The sequence below is a fragment of the Staurois parvus genome, unplaced genomic scaffold, assembly GCF_062004578.1.
Source record: "Staurois parvus isolate SC_StPar_1 unplaced genomic scaffold, SC_StPar_1.0 ptg000177l, whole genome shotgun sequence".
NCBI lineage: Eukaryota > Metazoa > Chordata > Amphibia > Anura > Ranidae > Staurois > Staurois parvus.
In genome coordinates this window covers 626,592-649,947 of record NW_028317973.1, presented here as the reverse complement: position 1 = coordinate 649,947, position 23,356 = coordinate 626,592, and the positions used below count along the sequence as shown (strand labels likewise).

The 23,356-nt window shown below is 40.1% G+C and overlaps 1 protein-coding gene across 1 annotated transcript in view; it reads left to right on the top strand.

Moving 5' to 3' along the window:
- The window catches only part of LOC149462289 (cGMP-dependent protein kinase 2-like), a 232,611-nt gene that overhangs the window by 135,708 nt on the left and 73,547 nt on the right, over positions 1 to 23,356 (top strand). Inside the window, exons 10-11 of the mRNA XM_089677088.1 lie at positions 6,749 to 6,850; positions 22,681 to 22,831. Coding sequence (XP_089533214.1) covers positions 6,749 to 6,850; positions 22,681 to 22,831 — 253 coding nt within the window. The remainder of the gene's footprint in view (positions 1 to 6,748; positions 6,851 to 22,680; positions 22,832 to 23,356) is intronic.

The following is a 23,356-nucleotide window of genomic DNA, read 5'->3' as shown; positions in this document are numbered from 1 at the left end:
ATTCCTATGTACCTGTGCCTGAGGATTATATAGCCTGCCAGGCAGCATTGCCAGCTTGGTGACTTTCCTCTGATACAGCTAAGCAAAAAGCTAAGGTTGGCAAAGTTCAGAAAGGACTGGCTGAATTTTGATCAGTGTATGACTGTCCCCACTCAACAGAAGATTATTGTTGGAAAAATGTTCTTGATCAGCGACTGCAGCCATTCCGCTGCAGCCACTGATCAGTGTATTTTGACAGTGGTGGGTGATGCTGTCAGTATACAAAGTCCTGGTAGGGGGGATTCTTCCATCCACCTTGTGTAAAAAATAGCCATGTATGTACAGTTGCAAGAAAAAGTATGTGAACCCCTTGGGATTACGTGGAGTTTTGCATGAATTGGGCATAAAATGTGCTCTGAACGTCATCTAAGTCACAACAATAGAAGAACACAGTCTGCTGAACATAATACTACACAAACATTAGATGTTGCCATGGTTTATTGCACATAACATGTAAACATTCACAGTGCAGGGAGGAAAAAGTATGTGAGGCCCTAGCTTAATGACTTCTCCCAGAGCTCATTGGAGCCAGGAGTGAGCCAACCTTGACTCCAATCAGTGTGATGATATTGGACGTGTTGCTGACAGCTGTCCTGCCCTTAAAAAACACACACCTGTTTTGGGTTTACTGGTTTCAAGAAGCACTGTCTGATGTGAACCATGCCTCGCAGAAAAGAGCTCTCAGAAGACCTACGATCAAGAATTGTTGACTTGCATGAAGCTGGAAAGGGTTACAAAAGTATCTCCAAAAGCCTTGATGTTCATGTGTCCACGGTAAGACAGACTGTCTACAAATGGAGAAAGTTTAGCACTGTTGCTACTCTCCCTAGGCGTGGTCGTCCTGTAAAAATGACTGCAAGAGCACAGCGCAGAATGCTGCATGAGGTAAAGAAGAATCCCAGAGTGTCAGCTAAAGACCTACAGAAATCTCTGGCACATGCTAACATTTTTGTTGACACATCTACAATAAGGAAAACATTAAACAAGAATGGAGTACATGGGAGGACACCACGGAGGAAGCCATTGCTGTCCAAAAAGAAGATTGCAGCACATTTGAAGTTTGCAAAAGAGCACCTGGATGTTCCACAGCACTACTGGCAAAATATACTGTGGACAGATGAAACCAAGATTGAGTTGTTTGGGAAGAACACACAATACTATGTGTGGAGAAAAAAAGGCACAGCACACCAACATCAAAACCTCATCCCCACTGTGAAACATGGCGGAGGGAGCATCATGGTTTGGGGCTGCTTTGCTGCCTCAGGGCCTGAACGGATTGTTGTCATTGATGGGAAAATGAATTCCAGAGTTTATCAAGACATTTTGCAGGAAAACGTACGACCATCTGTCCGCCAACTGAAGCTCCGCAGAGGATGGGTGATGCAACAGGACAATGACACAAAGCATACAAGTAATTCAACAAAACAATGGCTGCAACAGCACAGAATACGCCTTCTGGAGTGGCCCAGTCAGAGTCCTGACCTCAACCCGATTGAAATGCTGTGGCATGACCTTAAGAGAGCAATTCACACCAGATATCCCAAGAATATTGCTACACTGAAACAGTTTTGTGAAGAGGAGTGGTCCAAAATGACTCCAGATCGTTGTGCAGGTCTGATCTGCAACTACAGGAAACGTTTGGTTGAGGTTATTGCTGCCAAAGGAGGGTCAACCAGTTATTAAGTCCAAAGGTTCACATACTTTTTCCTCCCTGCACTGTGAATGTTTACATGTTATGTGCAATTAAACCATGGCAACATCTAATGTTTGTGTAGTATTATGTTCAGCAGACTGTGCTCTTCTTTTGTTGTGACTTAGATGACGTTCAGAGCACATTTTATGCCCAATTCATGCAAAACTCCACGTAATCCCAAGGGGTTCACATACTTTTTCTTGCAACTGTATGTCTCCTCCCCGACCCCAAGGCTGTAAATAATTAAGAAGCAGCAGCAGTTTAATCTTCTGCTCTCATTGCTTTCTCTTCTTGTTAGCAAGTTCCAAGTCAACACTAGTGCTAATGCTGCACCTCCTTCTTCTGCTCTGTTCAGGGATAACAGGGGTAATTTCATCATTTTATAATATTTATATATCTGTATTAATTGCATTGATTGCCCCTGGTAGAGAGTAGGAAGACCTAGTAAGAACCTGGCAGTGACGTATTCAGCTGCTGATCTGCACTGCACTGCTTTCAATGGAAGCAAGTGAGACATTGGGGTATAATGGACCTCTGAGGTCTCAATAAAGAGAACCTGTCACAATTAAATTGTATTGCATAGAAGACTTTTGGTCCACCATGTGAAAAAATAAAGTTTAGTAAAAAAAAGTGTAAAAAATAAGTTACACCCAAGCACCTTATCCCCCCCCCCCCTTAAAAGTGTTGAGCCACTCCCACATACACACACAAAAAAATTTGAAAATAGGTGTTGGGGGCGCCTATGTATGGAAAACACAATTGAGCTACACATTGCCACAAAAACCAATAAGAACAATAATTATTGGACCATTACTCACAGTTAGCTCTAAACTGATGATCTGTGGGGACTTTTAAAGTGTTGACTATGGAAAATGTAGGGTAACAAAGCTTATTGCCTTCTCACAATAGCACACAATTTTAAGTCTTGACATGTAGTTTACCTATTTTCTCAGTACAACCTCATTTCGTATACATACAGTGTTACCAAAACATTGGGTAATATATTGTGTAATTGTGCGCTAAAATTTAGTGTGCTTGATTTAATTTAATGCAGTAATTGTGTGACATAAAAATTTGCAACCACCACAATTTTATTCTTCATGTTCTCTGCTTTTGAAATAAATATCATGTTTTGGGGGTTTAAGCAATCTTCGGACCTAACAGAATTTTTTTTAAACATGTGAGCACAAAACAAATGCAAAAATGGCTCTGGTAGCTTTCAGCCTTCATCCCTCTAGATTGAATTTCTCACTAAGGCCATAAATATGACTAATAGATTACTGCTTTTCCTACTCCTGCCAATCAGTTGGCACAGCTTGTGTGATTAGTCTACCATAGTTTACAGCTGCTCTTTTTTTTTCTTGGATTCTAGCCTGACTTTGAAAAACCTATTAATTTCCTAAAGATTTCAGAACTACCTTTGAAAATCATTGTGTTCTTGAGGTTGAGCTGCACTGTTCATGAAAACAAAAAGCTTAGTGTCTTGACTTTGTTTCACTTAAATTTAATTTTTTTAAGGTTTTATTAATTAATTAAATTAGCATTAGAGTTCAGATTTTGTTTCTGCCAGCACAAATGAACATTTGCACACTGAAAGTTTTGAAAATTCTTCTTTCAACATCCTCAAGGTTCCCAAACAATGAATACACTTAAACAGGCCTGGACTGCTCATAGGGCCCACCTGGCATTTTCCTGGCGGGCCAGGGCTGCATGTCCTAAGAGAAGCGGCCTGTTGATGACCGGGCTGCACAGTGGGGGGTAAGTGGCAACTGCGGTTCAGACAGGGCTAAGACTTACCTCCTGCTCTGCAGCTATACCTAAAGCAGGGCCAGCAGGAGGTGCAGGAGAGATGGCTCCAGTGACATGCAGGAAGTGCCTGCAGGGGACACACACCTCCCAAGCTGGCCGCTGTAGATACATCACACAGAAGGGACAACAGCAGCCTTTTTCCTTCACTGGCTGGCGCACTGTGAAAGCTGCACAGGGGTGGAGAGGGCCATCACATGCTGGGAGGAAGGTGAGCGCACAGAACCCTACACTGATCCAGTGTTGCAATCTGCTCTGTAGCGGGGATGGATTGGACTGTCTCTTTGCTGGATTGGGATGTCTTAGTGGGAGGAGGAATGTCCCATTAATTTGGTGTTCAGTGGGAGGAATTAGTTACTATTGGTCGTCAATGAGAGCAAGAATTCCTCATTACATTAGTAGCTAGATTGTAAATCTGTGGGAATAATGCCTTCTTACACTGTGAGTTGAGAAAACAATGCCTGCTTACACTGAGAGTCTATTAAATGAATGCCCCACATGTTGTTGATCAGAGAGAAGAATGAAACCCTTACAGACAGCTAAAAAAGATCATTGGTGTCAGTGGTTCCGAGAAGAGAGGCTCCATTGGAGCCGTACCTTTGGCCCTTCAAGGTGAAATCTGCTTTGGATCTAGGCAGACATTTGTATTGGAGATCAATCCACTACTGCTCACTACACAAGGGGCCCCTAGCAATCTTTAGAGGAACCCAGTTTGGGTATGGCTGTGCTAGATCATGCTTTAGCATTCTGAGAATGCTTAGGGGTTATTACACTTTCAAGATTCAGTATTTTTCACAATAATTGAACACTGTCCCTAGGAGATAATTAGTCATAATGAAGTCTTAAAAGTAACCTTGGACAAGCCTGGAATTTCTGCTGAATAATCAGATAAAAAGTGTGTATGTTGTAGAAAGGTCAAATTTATTGGGCACAGACAAGAGGAGAAACATGTTCACCCCAAGAAAGTAGAGACTGAATTTTTGAAAATGGAAAAAGACTTATGAGATGTTGAATCAAACTTCCGCCATCCAGGATAATGTTTTACATTATCTTTTCATATAGGACAGACTTTCTCAATATCTTAACCATGGAGGAACTGTTGAAATAACTTTCCATTCTCAGGGAACCCCTGTTAATAGTTACTCTATCTACAACTCATTAGTACATTAGTGAGATTGGTACATTAGTGAGATGATCATTGTGAGTAATGCTGCTTTTATTTGTAGTCATTTGGAGGCATGCCCACCTTACAGATAACTAAAAGCATCATTGGTGTCAGCAGTTACATATCTAAGAGACTGAAACTGTTCATTGCTCAAGAAACCTCTAGCAACCTCAGGAGGAACCCTGGTTGAGAAACTCTGATATAGGAAGATATAAAATACTTTCTGGTGCTGTCAGGAATTATTTTTTTTATTTTCGGTCACTGTTACAAGCATACCATGAAAGAATGTATAAAAAGTTATACTCAGTGAACACTAGATGCCAAAATGATTATTAACTATAGAGTTTGAGCAGGTAAATCTTGACTTTCTCTCCAAAAATAACACTAGGCACCATGTTTTAAACCTCCCTGTCAGTTCTTTGATGTGATGGATAGCTTTACTGAATAATATGGAGGCTTGGAATGTGGGAGGAATTGTATTTTGTAGGAAATGACAAAATTATAAGTCTTATAAATGTATCTGCCTATATCTCTGGATCTCCTGATTACTTTGACATGTAGTTTTCAGTGAAGGTAACCTGTTGTGACAGTGCAAACATAGGAAGAGGCAACACAGGATTCTTAAAGGTGTACATTTAGAAGCTCCAAGGTGTTTGTGAGCGGAGAAAACTGTGGTTTAAGCTTTCTCCTGGTTTTGTAATGCTGGATCGGAGCCTGGAGTTTGTAGGCGCCAAAGAGTCTTGAGCAGGACAGAACCTTCAATCCTGTGTCCCTGTTTTTCTGGATGCCTACAAACTTTGTAAGTACACAGCGGTGCAGGGTCATTATAAAGCATACCCAATGAAAGCTCAGGTCATCCATTGTGGAGAGAGGGCTCCAGTCAGGAGTCTAGTGTGTTCAGCCAGGAGACAGGAGGTTTCAGCACAGGAGTCAGGTGTGCTCCTATGAAGAGGTCAAAGTGTTGTCAAGGTCCTACCTTTTCCCAGAGGTTATGTTACTCCATGTGCTGGCATCCATCTTGGATTTCTGCTGAGCATGGTGGGAATCTTTTATGCCTTCAGGTCTCTGAGGTCCATCCCCAGGAGGGGTGTGGCTGAGTACATATAAGCCTGTGATCCGCGCATGCTCTTTGCACTTGTGTCTTGGTCTTGCTACAGCTCTGTGTATACTCTCGTGACTCTTCTGGTATCTGACTCGGCTTGTGACTAAGACCATTCTCTGTGTTTTCCTTTGATCTGACCTTCCGTTGCTGAACCCGGCCCGTGACCTGTGATTCTCTGTCTACTGTTCTGTACCGTTTTGTCCCGTTGTTGTCGACCCGGCCTGCCTGACTACGCTATTGTCATTCTTACCAGCTACACGCCATTGGTGGCGGCCATTACCACAGCCGGGGTGTCTCGGGGGCCGCGAACTGGTTCCTGGCTGCGTCAAGTCCATCCCCACCATCAGGGGCCCTGGTGAAGGGCAGCCTGGGACTTAGACTCCGCACCCTGAGGGACTTCGGTCTGTTGGTGGTGGTTGTCGTCAGCCAGTGCGTTACCCTGCTACTAGGCCTACCTGTCCGTTCCACAGCACTGCCCTGACAAGTGTACACCTGTGCAGCATGGAGCTGTGAGTCCAAGAATCAAGGAAGCAGTGAGAGAGGCACAGAGCCTGGGTTCTGGGAGACAGGATGTCTCAAGGCAGCCAAGTTGGTATTTTGAGTTTGTTGGAAAATGAAAGGAGACCAAAGAGAGTGGCGGTGCTTCTAACCAGGAAGCCAAGTGGCTCAGCATTTTTCAGATGTTTGCTTTGTGAATTTGAAACCCTTGCAACAGCAACTATTTTGTACAGAAAATGTATTTAATTTTCAATAAAAGTTGGCTGCCACTCCCTTAAACTGAATTTTAGACTGACACATCTGCCATGTTGAGTCTAATCACCCCATATCACACTTTGCATATGTATTTTCTCATTATATTAATTTTTCATTATATATAGGTTTGTGGTAGGTTTATTTAAATGCTTTCATTTTTACTTACTCTTATTTTGTTTTTCATGACCAGCACATTTAATCAGATGGTCGGAACTTACCAGGAGCTACAGACATATTTGAGGGAGTACGTGTTTCAGTTGGCTCTTAATGACCATGACCGAAGAAATGCCAGGTAATGTATAATATAAATTTTTTATGGGAAATAGCCATTGCTTTTTTAAAACGAATCAAAGCTTTTGTTTTCATTACTATATTGCAGTCAGGCTGCATAAACAATAATAGATGTGCATGTCTTTCTTATATTTTTAATGAACTAGTTTGCTGCAGCTAGGGTTAAAATGCCTTGTGCTGGCATGCTGAAGATCCGGAACACTGCTAATCACAGGATGGAGTGGTCCAGGTTTCCAGTGGTTCAACAACCCCTTGCTCATTACTCCAATCAACAGCACTCATGTTCTCTGAGCAGAAGTTTGGATCTCCAACATGCTACCTGCAGAGGGCATTTTAACCCTAGCTGGGACATACTAGTTCATTAAAAATTGTTTAAAAAAAGATGTTCACATCTATTACTGTTGATGCAGCCTGACTGCATTACAGTTACAAAAATTAAAATGTATTTGGGCTATAAAGCCCACACCACAAACTGGGTGTGATTTAGTTTAGTATTTTAATGTAGCGTAATGTTTTGGTAAAATATTCTATGCAACATTTGACTGATTTTACTGGGAACCTCTCAGTTGTTTCGTTTGCATTACTGATCTCATATGTGAACTCTAATATGAAGAATGAAGGATAATTCCTTTTCCGTTTTATGCAAATCATTTTCGCACACTTGGAAGTACTCACAAGAGAACATTTTTATGACATGAAACATTCATGTAAAAGCAGAAATAAAGTGTCCTTTTTAATGCGAACACTTTGAAATTGAATGTGCAATAATATAACATGCATGAGTACATTTGGAAATCTGTTATCTATTTCGTTATCCATATTTTATCATCCATATTCCATTTTGCACAGTCTATCCCAACCCCTCCCCACCTCAGCATTAGTGGGAGGTGGTGAGACTTTGCTGTCATCTGAGGGGAAAAAATGTAATCCTTACCTCGAAAAAGTACTTTTTATTCTTTGCCAAGAGGTAGGTATGTATGTAATAGCCATGGTTTTCCACCCCTATGACTTTTTTTACTGACAAAACATGAAAAAGTTGACAATCTGAAATGTGATGAAACCTCTAATAGTAACTAAAAGAATCAACATTTAACCAGTTGCCAACCACGCTATAGCTTAATGACGGCTACAGCATGGTCATCTAGTTCTGGCTGGGCATCTATTGACATCTTCCCAGAACCTCGCCCCCCCCTGCACTCCCCTGTGGGGCTGCTCTGTGTGAACACAGAGCGAGGTAAAGGACCAATCATAACAATCCTTTACCATGTGATCAGCTGTGTTTAATCACAGCTGATCACAGTGTAAACAGACTTGTTGGTTATCAGCAGTATTTTCCTCATGTGCTGTGACAGCAGGAGGAAAGGAAATCCCATCAGTGCAGATCAGTGTCACCTGTCAGTGCCCATCAGTGCAGCCTATCAGTGCTGCTGTGAGTACTGTGGTAGTTCATTGAGATTTCCTGTCAGCAAGTATTGGCTTGCCCGTACAGGATGTACGAGCAAGCAGATACACTGACAGTGTTCAGGAGACCTGCATGGCATCAGCGATCTACTGATCACTGGTGCAATGATTTACAGGCACCTAACACAACAAATAATAAATGCACATTTGTTTTACCTGCAAAAAAAGTGCATACATTTATTGTGGAAAGGTGAACTTATCCTTTAACCACTTTCCCTCCTGAGGATTTACCCTCCTTCCTGACCAGGCCATTTTTTGCAATACAGCACTGCTTTACTTTAACTGACAATTGCGCGATCATGCAACACTGCACCCAGATTAAATTTACATTGACTTTTTGCTATTAAACATGTCCAGTAAAAAAAATTTTAAAAATCAAATTTCATCATAAATTCAGGCCAAAATGTATTCTGGGACATGTCTTTGCTAAAAAAAATCTCAATACGTGTAAATTAATTGGTTTATGTGAGAGTTATAGCATTTACAAATGGAGGTATATATATTGGGATCTTGTTTTATTTTTACTAGTAATGGCGGCGATCAGCGACTTGTAGTGGGACTGCGGTGGACATTCTGACATTGGGGGGAAATGACTTGGTGTCACTGACATCCCCAGTGACACCACTACAGTGATCAGTGCTAAAAAAAAGCACTGACACTGTACTAATGGCACTGGGCAGGAAGGAGTTAACATGTGGGGAAAGGGTTAACTGTATGCAGGGAATGTTTTACTAGGGGGCGATGTGTGTGTTTCACTGTAATCACACTGCTCTGGATGGCTGTGCCCAAGCTGACAGTAAAGAGAACAGTCCTCCTCTCCGTCGGTGATCGGCGGAAATCACCAGGCACTGGCGAGTAATTACCAGCCGGGACCCGATCATTAACAGTCTTGCGTACACCCCCTACCCAGAAATGCAAAATCATGTATATATACGTGATCATATTACCCCTGTACAAATCATTAGTAAGACCTCATCTGCAACTGCAATATGCAGTTCAGTTTTTGGGCACCAATTCACAAAAAGAACATTGGGGAACTGGAGAAAGTACAGAGAAGGGCAACCAAACTGATAAGAGGCATGGAGGAACTCAGCTATGAGGAAAGATTAGAGGCACTGAATTTAATCTCTCTTGAGAGGAGGAGATTAAGGAGGGATATGATCAACATGTATAAATACATCAGTGGTTCATATAGTGAACTCGGTGTAGAGTTATTCACCCTGAGGTCATCACAGAAGACAAGAGGGCACTCTTTACGTCTGGAGGAAAAGAGATTTAATCTCCAATTAAGGAAAGGTTTCTTCACAGTAAGAGCTGTGAAAATGTGGAATAGACTCCCTCAAGAGTTGGTTCTGGTCAGCTCAGTGGGTTGCTTTAAAAAAGGCCTGGATTCTTTCTTAGATACACAGAATATGACTGGATACTAACATTTATAGGTAAAGTTGATCCAGGGAAAATCTGAGTTGCCTCTTGGGGGATCAGGAAGGATTTATTTTCCCCTGCAGGAGCAAATTGCATCATGCTTTACTGGGTTTTTTTGCCTTCCTCTGGATCAACTGTGGATATGGATTATAACTTTTTTTTATTTAACTGGATGGACATTTGTCTTTTTTCAGCCAAACTAACTATATATACTATATATGTATCCAGTATCTTTCCAAACAAATGGCCATCAAAAAGTTGCAATACATTCAATGGAATCCCATTTTCTTGCTGATGATTATATTTCACAAACCATATTTTGGACTGATTTAAATGGACAAACTGCCTTTTCAATCGTCGCCAACTGATTTTCATTCCCTTTGCAGCCCATAAATGCTCCATGTGATTAAACGTGTCTATGAACAGCATTAAAAATTCATTGCTCAACACCCTGCGTCCAGTAACATGGCAACAAACTCCTTCTCCTTTCCTCTTTAATGCATTAATAAGTGCTCTTTTCAGGCCAAGCAGATTGTATTAAATTGCCTCACAAGTGAATTGTTTATTAACAGACATTGGGATTCTCATTAAATCTCATCAGAGATATCATTGAAGTGCAAGCTCATTCAGGAAGAGAACTTTGCATCATAAAAATAAAATATTAACTGAATAAAACTAAATACTGAGCAGTCTTAAAGAAGACTTTAACTTAGATCTCTTTAAAGCAAAAGATATTAAATCCTGTTAAAGATAATTAAATATTATTCTGTCCTTTAATCTGAGCAAAGTATGGAACAATTAGAAAGAAACAAGCTGTTTTCATGATGTGATTCCTAAGTTTACCTACCCTTATATTACATATTAAATTTTGTTTGTACCGTGTAAACAGCATTTCATCCAATTCTTTTCATTTCTGTTTTATTATAACAGAATGAAAAAGCTATTCATGATAAAAGTAAAAATGCTTCAGGTTAATAAAGCAAACTAAGCCTGAAAGAAATATGGAGACTGCCATTTCTGTCTTCTGAAAATGCAAGTTACCAGGTTTTCATGTTGCTTCAATACTTTGGGTCTCAGATTTGCAGAATGAATTCTGACATAAAGTGGAACTAAACCCTTCTATCCTTTACAGCCAAAAAAGCTGCCAATTTATCCTATATTTGATCTGTAGTTGCCATGGTGCTGAACATGCGGTCAGCTATGACACCAGCCATTTCATGGCTTGACAGTTTGGTTGAGAACTAACATAAGCATACTAGGTAATGTAACATATCATTCAAGACATGCCTTGAATGTAACTGTTTAGGAAAGCTGGTAAATTAGTTCCACTATAACATGTCTTTCCTTCTATGCATACTTGTTCCAGGCCAATATCTCAGAAAGTATTCAAGCCAGGGGATTAGCATAAGAGCTAAGCAACTAATATTTCCAAAAGGAAGTCAGGAATGGCAGCCCTGCTTTTCACTCCGTTTATTGTAATTGCCTTGGTAATTTTATGTTGTTTACTTCTTACACTATATAATGTACATCTGAGACTGTTCATACACTGGGAACTTTTTGCAGCAGATGATAGAAAAATTAGTGGGCAATAACTAGCTGTATACAGATTATCAAAGCTAGTTCAGTAGGTTTCATAGGCTCTAGATATTTTTTTTTTAAGTCCAAACTCCACTGATGCAATGTCTTCAAGCTTCCTTACAGACACCATCTTCTTTTCATGGTCTTTTCCATGTTTGGCATTCTTTGCTCATCTTGTGTGATTGGCCCAAGGTTATTTAAAGTGTTACTAAAGTAAATTTTTTTAATTAAAATAACAAACGTTATACTCACCTGCTCTGTCCAATGGTATTGCACAGAGTGGCCCTGATCCTTCTCTCCCTGTGTCTCCCTCCAGCAATCTTGGCTCATTCTGTTCTTTGTGTGTCCACATAGCAAACTGTTTTCTATGGAAGCACACAGTGTCTGCATGCTCCCGAGCTGTGTGTCTATGGAACCCCACCCCCACTTCCTCCTTAATGCATTTGATTGACAGCAGCAGGAGCCAATGGCTCCTGCTGCTGCTCAAGTGCTGTGTGAAGAGGAAGAGAGAGGAGAATAGCTTCAGCCATGCACAGCACTGGATCTATTCTACACTCTCTCCCGCTTCACACAGGGAAGGGGGGGCAGAGAAATATAAAAATTTGTTTACCTTACTTACCTTACTGCAAAGAATGCATTAAGGGAAAAAACATTTTTAGCTTTAGTGTCACTTTAACCTTGGAATTTAACAGATCCTGGCTCCAGGGCGTGCTGCTAAACATGTGTAGCTCAATGTATGCTTTAAAGAAGTTTGCGAACATAAAGGTAAGAAGCTTCTATTGCAGAAAAGGCATTTTAGGTTTCTTTTGCAATAAAAATACATACTGCTTGCAAATTAGCAGGTTCTCTTATTATGACCACCCCCTCACCCCACTCAGGGCCATCTTTGAAATTGATTGGACCCTGGGCAAAAATTTTCTTGACACCCCCCCCCCCCATTCAATTTCACTCTTCACCTGCTCTGGGACAAACAATAAATAGCAACTAGACTAAAAATCAGTTTGCAGCAGCAGATCAGGCAGAGATTGTGACTGGTTGCTAGAGGTTACAGCATAACATTGCTGCTCACTGACCGGTTTCTAGAGGTTACAGCACACAGTACGGCTCACTGATTGGTTGCTAAAGGTTACTGCACACCCTTACCACTCACTGATTGGTTGCTAGAGGTTACTGCACATCCTTAGCTCTTACTGATTGTACTTGAAATTACTGCACATCGTTACCGCTTACTGATTGGTTGCTATAGGTTACTGTGCATCATTGCCACTTACTTATTGGTTGCTAAAGGTTACTGCACATCATTACCGCTCACTGATTGGTTGCTGTAGGTTACTGTGCATCATTAATACTTATTTATCAGTTGCTAAAGGTTTTCGGCACATCATTACTGCTCACTGATTGGTTGCTAGAGGTTTTAGCCTATTATTACAGCTCGCTAATTGGTTGCTAGAGGTTACAGCACATAATTATGGTTCACTGATTGATAACCTCTGCACCCCAAACCTCCCCCAACCTCTCCACTCTAACCCCCCACCCCCAACCCACCACCACCTTATTTGTGCTCACCTATGCACCCAACTTCCTTACCTCTGTACATCCCCTCCTTGCTCACCTGTGCACCCCAAACTAATTCCTTCTCTGCCTACCTCTTCACACCCCACCTGTTCCATTTTACTTACCTTTGCAGAAGAGGCTGATAGTAGGCTCAATGACCACTGTTGCAGGCAGTACTTTCAAGTATGCCCCTGTTTACCTCCCCAGTGGGCAGCATTCAGCAGAGGTAATGGTGGATGAAACCTCAGGAGGCATGATATACATATGAATGTCACCACTATTTACATATGAATGCCATCGCTATTTACATATGTATGCCACATCTATTTGCATATCAATGCTGGTTATTTGCATGTGAATGCAGATAGGATGCCATCCATTATCTGTTCACTGTAACAGGGCAGAGCTGACCAGTTTAAGTGACAATACTTCACACTGAGATATCAGGGCACAGCACAGGAGGAAGACTTCAAGTAACAATGGTATGTAAACTGGGACAATTGGCAAATATGGGCAGCTGCTTTGGGCCCCACAAAAATGACTGGGCCCAGGGCAGCTGCCCCTTTTGCCCTGTCTTAATGACGGTCATGACCCCACTGATATCTTCATCACACTTTCTCAGACCTTGGACATACTTGCATGCATGGAGGAGCATGTGGCCTTCTCCCCCTCATTATACAATGCAGTGCCTGGCATCTGAGTGATCAATTGCCAGGTCCAAACACTGTCACATTGAAATGGAGGTTACACCTTTCATAGCTTCTGCAAGTGAACAAATTGGGGGAGGGGGTATACATCATAAGCATCAGTGGATAGGTGAGGGAGTAGGACCACGAAGAGAACCACGAAGAGAACCGAGTTTACATTAAGTGATTTTTTTTTTATATTATGATAGTAAACTAGTAGAAACCCTTTTTGTCTTTTACTTTTTCATCATCTTTCTAACCGCTATAAGCTTCAGTTCAACAATTTGATTTGACTCCCTGCTGAGCAGTAAAAATTGGTTAACTGTAACCCTTCATAAGTCACATTTCAAAACTGTCCAGAATGTATAAAACTTCGACCAAAGGGTAATTAAATGCATGAGATGACAACCAAGACACACCATGAGGATAGAAGGCCTGCTACTGATTATAGTCAGTTACCATGGAAACCATGAAATGTATCAGGCATTTGTTAAGATAATTGAATAAAAGATTCAAGTTAAAACAGTTGCAGTTAAAGAAAAAAATCACTATTTACTTTCCATAATTTATACGTTGTAATTAAAAAGAATATATTTTTAAACTTAAAATACTGTTTGTAATTGCCAAAATATACACAGGTATATATGAAACTACTAGCAAAGAATACCTATCAAGAGAGAACATTGGAGACTGCCATTGCTGGTCTCCTTCTCTAAAAATGCTAGTTGTCTGATTATGACTGGCTTCACTAAATCTGTATTGCATTCCCAGAATAGTCATAGCAGCAAATCAAGAAAAATATGAATTCCTTATCTCTAGACTTGTTCCAAGCCAGTGATTCAAAAAGTACCAAAGCCAATTTATCAGCATGACAGCCAGGGAACTAACATTTTGGAAAGTAGAGGTTAGCAGTGGCATCCCACATATTTCTTTCTTGACAGGTTTTCTTTAAAAGATGTTAACCAGGCATCCAGCATCTCTTTGCACTGAAATCTGCAATAAATGAATACACTCCTCAAAAAGAAAAGTAATGTGTGTCATGCAACAATAACAAAAATGCACTGGAGTGTTTCAGGACCACACAGGATTATTTCACGAAGACAAGTGAACAGCTGAAATATACACTATATTGCCAAAAGTATTGGGACACCTGCTTTTACACATGAACTTTAATGGCATCCCAGTCTTAGTCCGTAGAGTTCAATATTGAGTTGGCCCACCGTTTGCAGCTATAACAACTTCAACTCTTCTGCGAAGGCTGTTCACAAGGTTTAGGAGAGTATTTATGAGAATGTTTTGACCATTCTTCCAGAAGTGCATTTGTTAGGTCAGGCACTGATGTCGGATGAAAAGGTCTGGCTCGCAGTCTCCACTCTAAATCATCCCAAAGGTGTTCTATCAGGTTGAGGTCAGGACTCTGTTCCTCCACCCCAAACTTGCTCATCCATGTCTTTATGGACATTGCTTTGTTTACTGATTTACAGTCATGTTGGAACAGGAAGGGGTCATCCCCAAACTGTTCCCACAAAGTTGGGAGCATGAAATTGTGAAAAATGTCTTAGTATGCTGACGCCTTAAGAGTTCCTTTCACTGGAACTATGGGGCCAAGCCCAACCCCTGAGAAACAACCCCACACCATAATCCCCCCTCCACCAAACTTTACACTTGGCACAATGCAGTCAGGCAAGTACCGTTCTCCTGGAAATCAACAAACCCAAACACATCCATCAGATTGCCAGACAGAGAAGCATGATTCTTCACTCCAGAGAACACGTCTTCACTGCTCTAGAGCCCAGTGGCGGTGTGCTTTACACCACTGCATCCCATGCTTTGCATTGCACTTGGTAATGTAAGGTTTTGCTGCAGCTGCTCGACCATGGAAACCCATTCCATGAAACTCTCTATGCACTGTTGTGCTAATCTGAAGGTCACATGAAGTTTGGAGGCCTTTAGCTATTAACTCTGCAGACAGTTGGCGACTTCTGTGCAACTTGAAGTTGAACCAATGTCAGAATGGAAAAAGCAATTTACAGTGTCCCATCACCCAGTCACATCAGTCCAATGTGTGGCATGTGAGGTGTAGAGGGGAGCATAGCTTGCTTTGGAAATTTTAATTTAGTGTGTGCTAGAATACATTAGCTTGAGAAGAATCACAGAATCCCAAAACATTTGAGCTTTTAAGTCACCAGGTATCAAATAAAGACAACTACATAACATACAAATTCTTATTTTTACACAATAAAAAAAAAGTTATACATAAAACACATAAAAAAGGGAAAATATTCTGCAGCGTTAATATAGGTGCACCCAAAACAAATATCCAACCCTCTATAGTCGTATTACACGTAGTACATCAAGATAGCCAATTGCTCTGTCCCAGAAGGGACCATGTACAATGCTATAATTACATTATTTACAAAGAGGGAGGAAAGAGGGTCACCAGTAAGCTCTACACATTTCCCGGTTCAAGCAGCTTCATCAGGAACAGTACATATCATAATCTATTACAATCTATAAAGTAAAAATCAGTAAGTATATACAATGAAAAATTCTAACATAGATGCAAATACACATCACATCACATTTTCTCTTTACCACTTCATTTTCTTACCCAAGATGCATGTGGTCATCCAGGCTTAACCATCAGCCCAATACTGCCCATTGAAGGAAAGACATCCTCCAAACCATGTGCCATCCCCAAAGCAAGACCACTGGAGCATACTAGGACAGACCGGGCCACCACCTCACCAACCTCCAACATTCATATAATTCATGTATAATCCTTTTTATTGTGCAAAAATAAATATTTATATGTTATGTAGTTGTTATTATTTGATACCTGGTGCCTTAAAAACCCAATCGTTTTGGGATTCTGTGATTGTAACTAATAGGGTGTGGTGCCATCCATACCACCTGTGGTTTGAATTTATTAGCTTGAGAAGAAGCTGGCATTACTAGTAGCTAAAGCTTTTTTATTATCAAACCAAATGAACTTTGATTCAGGCGTAATTAATAAGGCAAAGAGCAACATGCTGTACTGATAGAAGCCATCTGAAATAAAATTTTAATTGGTCGAACTTAAGTGAAATCTTAGTGCTATGGGTTATTGCATATACTAAAAATTCTCTACACTTTTAAAGTATAACTTTAAATACATTTTTTGTTTGCATAAAGTGGTTAATTAAATCATTAGCTCTGTCAGATTTCTCTTATTTTTGCTTTCTCTGTCCAATTGAGAAAAATTTGCTTAACTTCCTGCCCTAGTGAAGGGAAATTAAATCACTCAAAGTGAGGAGCGATTTCCTTTTAGATAACTGTCACTGAAATGGGCATCTCCATTGGAAGATTTTACTCCTGTTCCAGGCACCCCCAAATGTCCCAATGATCACCAGCACAAAGAGAGGGTGAATCCCCAATCACCCCTATAAACAGGTAGTACTAAAAGCTAGGCAGGGGTAAGTGCTGGTTTTAGATATACTGGATAACCCTAACTACTGTTAAAACTGTCCACTCCCCCTTTCTAACACCTATGCTTTCTTTCTAACCTGTGTAAGAAAGCTCTGTATACTTACCTATTTTTAGGCCGATCCAGTCTAGTTACGTGATCCAGCTCCCCTGTGTCAGCTAGCTCTGCTGCAGGGAAGAAGAGGGAGTGCGGAACCCTAACTACTGTTAAACCAGCCCCCTCCCCCTTCTAACACCTATGCTTTCTTTCTAACGTGTGTAAGAGAGATCTGTATACTTACCTATTTTCAGACCGGTCCTGCCTGGCCACATGATACAGCTCCCCTGTGTCAGCTAGCTCTGCTGCAGGGAAGAAGAGTGAGTGCTGACAATTGATGGACTTGACCATTAAAGCCTGTGGGTAGCATCATGCTCCCAAACATAACCAACCTTTGTCAGAGCACCCTCTCCACTGCCCTGCAAATGGCATTGGCTGACACAGAGAAGATCGCGTGACCGGACCAGAGTGGCCCGAAAATAGGTAAATATACAGATTTTTACACACCGGATACTAAGCATAGGCATTGGGGGGGGGTTAAGAGTAGTTATCCCAGAATTTCACTTGTCAAAAGATAGGGGTCTAGTTACAATAAATGGCTGAAAACACTTTGTTGACCATAGTGACCAAATAGGTTACATCTTTATTTCTACTGGAAAATGAAACAAAGAATATCCACAGGTGATACCTCATTATTTTCACGTATTCTTTTTGTGTTTTTATCATTAGTACATATAGTTATTAAGTCACATGACACTTTTCAGTTCTCCTGTCTTTACATCATCCATTGGCTGGAAAATAACTGGGCTGGAAGGCTGGTTCTCCAGATAAACAATTTTTCTATGGTTTCTGCATATATATTTACTCCATGCTGTGAAACATGCCTACAAAGAGACAAGGAAAAGAGAAAGGAAAAAGCTCCTATAAACACCTTTGCTTTTTTTCTTTAATCTTAGCTTTCATTAGGGGCAAGAGTGACTTAATGTGATGCTAAAAGAAACCTTTTGTGAATTACACACCAAGTATCATCTGCATTATACTCTGCTCTCAACTAATAACTCTCCATATACAGAGACATGTAGTATTCCTATATGGACCCCCCTGGAGCTGTAATATGAAGCCATTTATATTCCTGCCAAGTGCTGTGCTCCATTTCACATCTAATGCATTTTATACTGGGGATTTCGTTCTAGATGTTTTCCACTGGGAATGATATTTAGAATCTTTCACAGTAGAGGACTGCTCTAAGATGTACTCATCAAGGGGCTGACATATCTTGAGGATCCTTCAAGGTGGGCATAAAAAATGAACATTTAAAAAAATCACTTCTAACATACCAATTATTTTCAATTGAATCCCTGAGGATATCATATTTGGTGTAAATTTATGAAAAAATAGCTAATGCAGTTTGTGATCTGGCAGCTGTTTCTGAACTGTAGCTTCTGATAGTCAATTTTTTTTCTTTAGGTGTGCACAGTAAACAGTATTTTACAGGTATACCAGCACTGTCCACTTGCTGTTCTTAGGATGCTTAGGATGGTTGGATCTCTTACTGAGAGTGATAATCAGATCAAGGTTTACGCATTCTACTCTCAATTGTGCATCTCCAGGACCTAACATGTTCAAAAATGTTTTACTATAGATATTGAGCATTTCCTATTCTCTTAAGCACTTATTATGCCTTGAAATTAACCCATTAGCTGCGATTGGATACTCAAGTCACATTGCTTGTGAATATTGGGTTGTTGTACTGTGTTGTGGACATTATTGAATGGAATCTGAGCTTCCAGACAAGGGTTTATTGTAGACATGGGCTGCAATATTTAGCAGCATTATGCAAGTGCTTTTTTGTGGGAAACGTTTTTCTTGAAACCCACCTATGTGTGAGATGATTTCTGGATCCCGATATCATTGAAAGAGTCCTTATGAAGAAGTCTGATAGATATGATCTCGGATCAGTATAAAAATTAATTTGTAGTGCTAAACAATGCAGGGAAGCCCACAAGTTGGAAATGATTTAGCCTATCGCATGTTATTGTCCATGACTGCTTTTGTTCGTTCTCTGTGTAGTCTAATACATTGTATATGGATGACTGTGCATACTAGGTGAAATTCTAACACAAAATATATGCCTGGCCTCGGTAGTTCTTGGTGCAAGTTATTGGGAGTTATTTAGTGTTAGGTGGAAGGAATACTAAGGGTTAGGAGGTTAATTTTGGGAGTTAGTTTAAAGTTAAGGTGGCTCATGGGATACGATAAGATTAAGTGTAAAGGATTAGTTTCAATTTTTAGATTAAGGAAATCATTTTAAAAACCAAGGACAGGATACGCAATAAAGCCTATAGCCAAAACTTTTTTTTGTTTAAATTTTGGAGAGAGTGAGAAAGGAAAAAAAGAGAATTACTCTTTGTCAGCTATTGATTTAAAGTGTATGTCCCTGTTGTCCTGTCAGGACAAACCATGATGGGGAATCTCTCCAGAGATTCATATTTTCAGTAACATGGAGAAAGGTTAGACCTCTGTCAGGTTAATATTGTTTTCTATATTTTAGTCCCAGGGACAACTGTTTCCTCCAGTTAATATCATAGTTAATCTCAGCACGACATTTACCCCACTCACTTTGAAGCCTAACTCTAACCAAGCCAAAAGGATGCCACCCACTGTTATAGACTTTCACAGATAAGTGAGATGAATGCTACCAGATGGGTCATGAAAAGCAATAAAAACTTGTCAGAACTTCCCCCAATCCTATCCAAACCAATAAAGAGTTTTGAGACTACAGAAACCTAAAACTTTGCATTTTAAGATTTTTAATCCTCCACGAAAACAGTGTCACTTTGAAAATACTTTATTCCTTCCCTACTCGTGTGATTAATCCTGTTTTACAGAGTACATTGTTTCTTTTTTGAACACTATTCTGTACTCCTACTCCTGGACCTCTCTGCTGCCTTTGACACGGCGGACCACTCCCTCCTCTTCAAAAAACTCTACTCCTTTGGTCTTCACCACTGTACGCTGGTTCTATTCTACCTATCAGTGTCACTTACAATACTCCTTCCTCTCCTCCTCTTTCTTTCTCTGTCAGGATTCCCCAAAGTTCTGTTCTTGGACCTCTATTATTCTCGAACTACACCTTCTTCCTGGGTCAGTTGATAGCCTCCTATTTCTATGCTAATGACACCCAAATGTATCTCTGTACCCTCAGCTTACTCCATCAGTCTCCGCACACATTACTATTCTTCTAACAGACATATCAGACTGGTTGTTACACTACTTCCCGAAACTCAATCTATCCAAAATCGAGCTCATAATATTTCCTTCCCCTCATACCCCCCTCGTCTGACTTCTTCGTCAAGATCAACGGCTCAACTATCAACACGTCCCCACATGCCACGGTGTTAGGTGTAATCCTGGATTCTGAGCTATCCTTTATGCCTCATATTCAATCACTGTCCAAAGCTTGCCGCCTCAACCACCACAACATCTCCAAGATACGCCCCTTCCTAACCAATGACACCACAAAGCTTCTAATTCACTCCCTGGTCATCTCTCACATCGACTTCTGGAACTCTCTTCTCATTGGCTTACCTTTACATAGGCTATTCCCCCTTCAGTCTATCATGAGTGCTGCCGCCAGACTCATCCACCTTACCAGCCACTGAGTGTCTGCTACTCCTTTCTGCCGATCCCTACACCGGCTACCACTCACCCAGCAAATTAAATTCAAGATACTAACAACAACTTACAAAGCCATCCACAACTCTGCCCCCAGCTACATCACTAAACTTGTCTCAAAATACCAACCAAATTGTTCTTTTCATTCCTCCCAAGACCTCCTGCTCTCTAGCTCCCTTGTCACCTCCTCCCATACTCGTTTCCAGGTCTTCTCCAGAGCCTCTCCCATCCTCTGGAAGTCCCTACCCGATCTGTCTGACTATCTCCTACTCCACTTTTAGACGATCTCTGAAAACTCAGCACTACCCTGCCCTCACCTAACAACTGTACATTTATTCTCTTCAGCCCATTGCCCCCGAGTTATAACCTTCTGTATCTCTTCACCCTCCCTCTTAGATTTTAAGCTCTAAAGAGCAGGGCCCTCTGATTCCTACTGTACTAAATTGTATTGTAATAGTACTGTCTTTCCTTATGTTTTAAAGCGTTACGTGAACTGTCAGCGCTATATAAATCCTGTATAATAGTAATAATCTTTTTGCTTTCTAAACTGAGAACATTTATTAAAAGGTCTGTTGTTAATTTCCAAGGTACTTTAAGCATCACATCCCCTCGATCTCTAACTAGTGTGTGTGATATTCAGTTTGGCAAATAGTAAAGTATATAAAAGTGAGTAATATTTCAACAAAGAAACTGCGATTTCCAAAGCCCCAGCCTTTGGCTTAGGTCTCCCTTTGTTTGAGATCTACAAGAGAAAGAAAACCTGGTAGATGAACATGGGTGGATTATCCCATGGGGATAAAGAGTATAGATTACACTAGGTCTGAATAATTGGGGTTGTAAACACATTTTGCTTTGAGCTACCCTAAATTTAGAAACTCTCTGCTGTTACATGCATTTGTGTCAAGTATGCAGTACCAATACTTACATGCCGCTTAGCAAATCTGACTGCTTGCTTCAGTTACATGAGATGAAACATATCAACCGTGTTTTATGTGTTACACAATACTTTTAAGGGCTTATTAACACAGGAGGTGTTGACAAACATTTTCCTGTGATTTACAGCACAGGCAAGATACATGAACAATAAAAAAATGCATTAGTTCCAGTTGGCCTGGTTCTTACCAAAGCAACACATTGCAACATGTTGCATGTTGCAGGCTTGTTGTGCCTTCATACCCATATGGAAGAAAAATATATTTGAAATATATTTGAAAAATATTTTTCCCAAATATATTAACATATATTTGAAATGCTACAATTTTGGCCATATATATATACTGTATGTTAAAATGCATTTTTATTGCAACATATAAGAAAAATATTTTTAAAAATACATTTCAAATATAATGTATGTCTTTAAAACTTCACATCTACATTTTTGGAATGCATTTACAAATATATGTAAAAATATATGTTAAAATTACTTTTTTATATGGTAAAAGAAATCTGAAGAATATATTTTAAAAAAATATTTTTTTTAAAGATCTTCCCAAATATATGTCAATATATTTGGCAAGAATATTTTTAAAATATATTTCAATATTTTTCTTCCATATGGGTAAAAACACTTGCTCTGTACATGGCAATGCATCTCCTTGAGTTGTGTTTTATATGCATTTCAAAAATGTTTAACTAAGTGATATAACGTGGATTTACATTAAATAGCATGGTTTAAAATGCATACTGATGCATCAGAAACCAGTCAAAATGCAGATGTATATTGTGTTAACAAGTCTTTGATCACATATAATATAAGTAAGCGCATAAAGACTAGTTTCTTGTTTTATATGCTCCAAGATTTATATGCTGCAAATGATCAAATATTATTTAAAACTTTATCATTCCTGTCGTAAAACTGTAGGTAGCAATGACATTATCTTTGTAGAGATAAATGTCTTGCCTCATTTTTTAAAAATGAATTATTCTCACCTATAATAGATTTTTCTCTTGCAGGAAAAAGAGCCTTCATCACTCAGTTTCCCGAGATAACTCCGAGGTCAACCAGCTCAGAGAGTTGGTATCCAGGTTCTCCAGCACTTCCCCTTTCCGTTACTTGGATGTTATCACCACACTTGGGACCGGAGGATTTGGGCGTGTTGAGCTGGTAAGATAAGTTGCTGTTGCCTAGATATGTATATGTGTGTTCTATAATAGGTAAATAAATCAATGAGATAGCTGAGTTTTATTGTGATGATAACTTTCTACTTTTCCTTCATGGCATTATTAGTCACTGCTCTGTAGTACTTAGGTGACCAACAATCAAACTATGCAGCAAAACCTGCAGCAGAGAATGCATAAGTCAAAAACCAAGTTTGTTAAGTACAGAAGATTTTGAAAGTATGTTAAGGCCACCTTAGTTTGTTTTTATTCCATGATCCCACCTAGACCCTGACCATAAGAGCATGCATGCCTTTTACAAATGATGAGTGGCTTGGATTACTAAAAAGATGTAAAAAATGTATTGTCTATTGAGCATCACTCCCCTGCCAGACTGCCACAAGGGATGCTCAGATTTTTTGTATCTCTTGTGAAAATCTTAATACTTGGTATTTCTAAAACTGACCATACTTGTTACAGTCAGATTGTACAATTTCTTTTCAACAACATGTAGTCCATGAGCCTGCTAGGC